The 5,865-nt window shown below is 50.4% G+C and overlaps 1 protein-coding gene across 1 annotated transcript; it reads right to left on the bottom strand.

Annotated features, from left to right (window-relative positions):
- Positions 1-263: 263 nt before the first annotated feature.
- Positions 264-3,613, bottom strand: LOC129356914 (inhibin beta A chain-like). Its single transcript, XM_055026454.1, is given in 3 exon segments — positions 264-780; positions 783-1,388; positions 2,359-3,613. Coding segments are annotated over 3 exon segments (1,152 nt in total). The 5' UTR covers positions 2,735-3,613; the 3' UTR covers positions 264-610.
- Positions 3,614-5,865: the final 2,252 nt, after the last annotated feature.

Consider the following 5,865-nt stretch of genomic DNA (forward strand, 5'->3'; position numbering starts at 1 on the left):
TCAGAACCATTTGAGGGCTCCAGCAACCAATCAGAGAGCAGAGAAGGACTGGACGAGAAGGGGACCAAGAGGAGTGGGTCGGGTTCTGGTAGAAGCAGCTTGGGATGGATCGGCTTCAAAATCTGTCTCTAGAACCAGTTCAAACACTTTCTGACTTCTGAGCTTCTCTGGTTCTGATCCAGAAGATGATCTGGATCAGCAGAACCTTTTTTTCAGGGATAGCTGTCCATATGAAAAGACTGAATGAAGAAACCAAGACAACATGTTGGATCACAGTTTAATGACAAAACGATGTAAATAAATTAGAGCAGACCCAGAAACAGTTCAGGTGTTTTTCAGATTTTTGTCTCATTTTGATTTTTTTAAAAACGGGACAAACTTTGATCGTTGGCTTGTTTTTGGTCTGAATGTGAGATCGTCCAGAAGGTTTCTGGGTCCGGTCTCCCTGCGCCTCACACAGCTGTTGGAATACTCTACGATGATTGGCCTCCATCTGGTCGGAACCTTCGGTTCCTCCGGATCAGAACAATCGGCCGGTCCAGGGCAAATGTTCTGGCTCGCTCCAATGTGGAGCAGCAGCGAGAACCTGAGTGCTGACGGGAAGGATGCTCTAAGAGCAGCCGCACTCCTCCACGATCATGTTGTGGATGTCCTTCTTGACGATCTTCTGCTCCTCGTTGTAGTAGAGCATGGACATGGCGCGCAGCCGCGTCGGCACGCAGCACGACTTGCTGTTCTGGAACGGCGCGTAGCCGCGCAGACGGTAGTGGCTGATGACCGCGAGTGAAAGGACAGCGCCGAGCCGCTCGTGTGGGCGGGGCACTCCCCCTCGCAGTAGTTGGCATGGTAACCGGACGGAGCTATAATCCAGTCGCTCCAGCCAATGTCTTTGAAGTTGACGTAGAATTGCCGTTTGCAGCAACCGTGGGTCTTTCCGTTGCACTCTAGACCTCGCCTGACCCTGCGCTGAGGCTCCTCGTCCTCGGCCCGCAGCATCACCATGAGAAACGGCCGGTGGGACTGGTCGTGGCCCGTCGCCTTCGCTCTGTCGCCGGACGCGAGGATGGGTGCCGCCCCGACCTCGGCGCAGCGCGGGCAGGAGACCCGCAGGCCGAGCGAGCTACCGCCGCCATCCAGCAGCGCCTGAACGCCGTGCGTCACGGCGAGCGTGTGCCAGCCGCTGCGCCGACTGTCCACCATCTTCTCTGAAACAAACTCGTCCTTGTTGGAGCCACCGTCGCGGCGAGTCCACAGCAGCTGCAGCACCACTTTACTTTGGACCCGATTGACCTTTGACATCTTCAAGAATATCCAAACATTGGCCTGCTCCACCCTGGCAGCGCCGCCCTCCTTCGACACGTCAAAGGTCACGGTGTTTGGAGAGTCTCCTGCAGCGGAAAACAGCCGACATGTTAGTTCTGCTGAAGGCATGCGGTGCTCACCCCCCCCGTATGGAAATGAAGCAACAAAGGGAAAGTCTCCTATAATAACTGCATGAATGGATGTTTGCCTCTAAATATATTCCATATAAACAGCCTAAAACAGGCCGGGGACGCTGTCCACCCTGTCCTCTCTGTCCTCTTTGTCTCCTGCTGCAGAATAATTACTGAGGCCCAGATTTCTCTGAATAAAGGGATTATTTACGGCCTGAGATCACTCGGTATGCCCCGCACCCCCGGCCTCGTTACTGCCCGTTAATTTGGGCCAGCCTGTGAAGAACCTCAGAACCAGGGAAACTATTTATAGAACCTGGTTCTTCTGCTTTAACTTCTCCTCTGGAAACAGAACCGGTCACTTGTTCTGCCAGGTAATGTTTTGTTCTGATTTGAGATGCTGGACTGAAGAGACCGACCCGGTTCTGTAAACGTCTCCACCGCCAACCATGGCCTATCTGCTGAGGTTTAAACCCAGCTGGACTGAAGTTCTGGTAAATTGGATCTGAACCATGTGGACTGTGACACGACCAGACCACAAGGTTCTAGTTCCTGTCTGGATCCAGACACTCTGAACTGATTCCTGCAGGCATCAGATCCCCACATGGAGGAAAGTCCTTCCATCTGACAGAAATCTGTAAACAAACTTTGACCTTGTGGGATTTTGTGAATGAAGCGATAAGGGAGGACAGAGAGGACGTGACGTCTCCCATGCAGCCGATCCGGTCGATGACGGCCTGGATCCTATCCAGCGCCGCAGGACCTGCCTTGTCCTCGCAGTCCCACAATGACAGCAGTTCACAAGTTTGAAGCCCTGCTTCATGCAACCTGCGGTTACCCAGGACTGATCCAGCCAGGACCTTTGGACCCGAGCTGGACCCGATCCAAACCGGCTGATAGAACCCAAACTAGATTCTGGACTCACCTGGTTCTCCAAAGATGATCAGCTCTGATGGAGATTCAGGTGTGACTGATGTCCCCGGACCCAAACTTTCCTCTGGTATCTCCACAGCGCCGTCTTCAGTAACCCGTCCAACGTGCAGCTTCTTGATGGCGTTGAGTAGCGCCGCACGAGGAACCGGCTGGGTCAGATTGGGCCGGGCGCTCAGGTGCAGCATGGTCAGAATGTGATGCTTCACGGCCTCCACCATGTCATCCTGAGCGCCGGGCGAAGACGAGTTCTTCCTCAGCTGAGCCAGAGAGCAGGAGGGGCAGGCGGAGGACGGAGCGTCCTCCAGGGGCGAGGCGCCGATCAGAAGAAAGACGGGAACGGCAAAGAGCAACGCAGCCCAAGAAGACATCCTGAACGGTTTTGATGCAGAGGACTAATCAGTCCAGTCAGACCAGTGGCTGCTGGTCCGGTCCGAGGGAAGAGTTGGCAGCAGGACGGGCCGATCCAGACGGGTTCTGGTTCTGACAGCAGTCTGAAGTTAGAACCCAAAGCCAGTGTTTTGTGGAGATGCAGATGAAGCAGTTAAGAGGCTGGAGCTGGGTCCAGAGGTTCTGGTCTATCAGTCAGTCATGTTGGAGATTCTGGTGCTGGTTCCGGTCCTCTCTGGTTCTGAATCTGAGCAAACACTGAGCCGGGTCACTCTGCTCTCCCTCTCTGCTCTCTGACAGTAATTATACCTCCAGCAGATAAACTCCTCCCTCCATCCACAGAGGTATTTCCCTCTGAGTCACTCACAACTCGGCAGGATCTCAGAATATCTCCGGACTGTTTGTGGTGTTTCCTCCTGATCCAACGTCACGACAGAAGAAGAGGAGGAAGGAGGGAAGAGGAGGAAGGCAGCATCCCTGATTCACTCATACCACACACACACACACACACACTGATGAATCAGAGCATCGTCTTCGTCAGCTCACGTGGAGGAGAAACTCCGTCGGTGTGAACTAGATCTTTGGGCTGGAGATGACTTGTTATAATCGGAGAGGAGCAGATGGAGTGAGTCCACGTCGAATCAGATCTTCTGACATCAGCAGGCCCTCTGCTGCCGACAGCCGGAGACAGAGCATCACCTGAGGCCTGATTCACCTGTTCCTGTCGGCTTCGGCAGGACGGAGGAATCACTCAACATCTGAAACTTCTGCTGGCAGCTTTCCATCGAAGACCTGGAAGCAAAACGGGAGAAGAAAGTTCCTCCAACCCATCAGCAGACCAGACAGGGTGCATGCAAATATCTGAGCTGAACAAATTAAAGACCTTCTACTGTAACTTTTTTATTTGGCCAGGATAAAATCCCATCAAGATTCAAGACGTCAACAAATAAAACACAACAAAGGTCAAAGAAAATGACAAGCTATGAAAATCAGGTTCACATCACTGAGCCTGAAGAACCGTCAGTTTGGAGATAAATTCAGTCGGTTTGAAAGTTTTCTGTAGTGAGGATGAGGGAGCAGAGTGAACAAAAACCGTTTACCTAATTCAATCCAAGCAAAAAGAGACAGAAAGAAGCAGCAAGTTGAGAGCAAGTCAACATTTCTCGGTGCCATCCCAGTTCAGACAGAGCAGCAGAAACAGCCTGGTAAATAAAAGATAACCAATTGGAGTTCACAGCCAGTCCAGGTCAATCAAACACGGCGCTGTGTTGACATGTTGCAGCTTGTAATGAACCTCAGAGAGCAGATGCACCGAGTCTAAATGAACCCTAATATCTCTTCCACGTCAATGAAATAAATAACATCCGACACTCGGTTTCATTGTGGCGTTGCGCTGCGCCGCGGTTAGAGGCCGCAGATCTCGACTTTGACTCCCGTCCCTTTCCTTCCCTTTGATCCCTTCCTGTCAGATTCCTGTCAAATAAAGTCCTCTGGTACAAAAAGGCTTTTCATCCACAAGATCCTGCAGCAATTTGACCCGAAGCGTCGTTTCTAACATGCCAACCCATAGGGGGGGGTGTAGCGCTACACAAAAACCTATCAGCCAATCAAATTGCGTCAAAACGACCTTGATTTTCTGTTTGGGATCAAACAGTGACCAAATATGCTTGTTTTCCTAGAAATGTGGACCAGTCATTCATCATCATGTATTTATCAATCATCTCATAAAACTAAAATGCTGTGCAGGTAAAATCATGTCCAGACACTCAAACTGCTTTAGCGGAAAAAGGAAAAGAAAACTTGCATTCAACTTTTAACGCGACTTTTTTCATGCGTTTAAAAGTTGAGGGTGTCATTGCCCAGACATGGAGCCGACTCCCCTGAGAAAATCTTTTCTGACTCTGGATCTGAAATGCTGGTCGGCTCAGTTCAATCTGGATTAGATTCACTGGATTCCCTCTTCATACCAGATGCTGAGAAAACAAGAAGTTATTTACTGACCGTCCAAAAAAGAAAAAAGACACGCTCCAAAGTCAACATGTTGCTTTAATGAACTTTTCCTGCGTTTTGTAAACAGTGTGACATTTTGAGCTTTTATCAGCTGGAATGTGAAACCGATCGGATCGTCCGTCTGACTGTCTTTCCTTCCTGAACACGGAAAGCTGCCGACTCCTCGAGTTCCACCATCAGCTGGTCAACAGGACTTCTGTCTGAGCTGCAGAAGTACTTGTGGTCCGATCTGATCCGGGATATTTACGGATCTAAGCCAAGTTTTCAAAGTTACTGTGTGACGTATGAGTTTAAATCAGTGGCCTGCAGAACTGCCATTCAAACTGGGTCTGGAATAAGAAGCAGTGGATCCTTTTTGCAGGACTGGATCAAATAAATGAGTAAAAATGAACATTTCCATCAATCATTCTGTCCCAGGTGATTTATAGAAATGGTTAATAGCAGAGGACCTGATATAGATCTCCTCTATTTCCAGGCCCGCAGCATGACAATCAGAAGTTCCTGGTCTGTGCAGTCAAACCATCACAGTGACGTCATGAATGAGCGTCTCACCTGGCGGCCCACCTGTCCTGGTCTGAGTCAAACCGGGTCTCTGTGACCCGTTTCTGTCCTGCATGAAGCTGCAGCTGCAGCTGCGGCCTCCAACGCTTCTGACCAAAGAACAGGAAGTTACTTTCTGACACGGAGTTCTTCTGGATCAGCGCTTCTTTTCACCCTGAGGCTGGTTCTGGTTCTGGTTCTGCTGGAGGTGGTGATCTGGCCATAAAGTGAATCGAATCGGCAGATGTTGGACATGTGTTCAAGTTTATTATAACCCTGACCCTTGACCTTTGGACCAGGTTCCTCTTGACTGCAAATGTTTTTTGAAAATAAAATAATTGACTTTCTGCTTCGGGTTCAGAAACTGGCGGCTCTCTGCTGCCCCCTGCTGGTTACATGAGGTCATTGTCCAGACTGCAGTCAGAGCTGCATCTGTTTCAGAACCAGAACCAGAACCAGAACCAGCTGTGATTATTTTATTACGAGGAAACTTCCGGGATCCTTCCGACGTCTGCAGCTTCTCCTTCCGGTTTCTGGAGCTCAGCAGGAAGCTTCATGCGTC

Source organism: Poeciliopsis prolifica, unplaced genomic scaffold, assembly GCF_027474105.1.
Source record: "Poeciliopsis prolifica strain line A6 unplaced genomic scaffold, Auburn_PproV2 SCAFFOLD209, whole genome shotgun sequence".
Classification (NCBI taxonomy): Eukaryota; Metazoa; Chordata; class Actinopteri; order Cyprinodontiformes; family Poeciliidae; genus Poeciliopsis; species Poeciliopsis prolifica.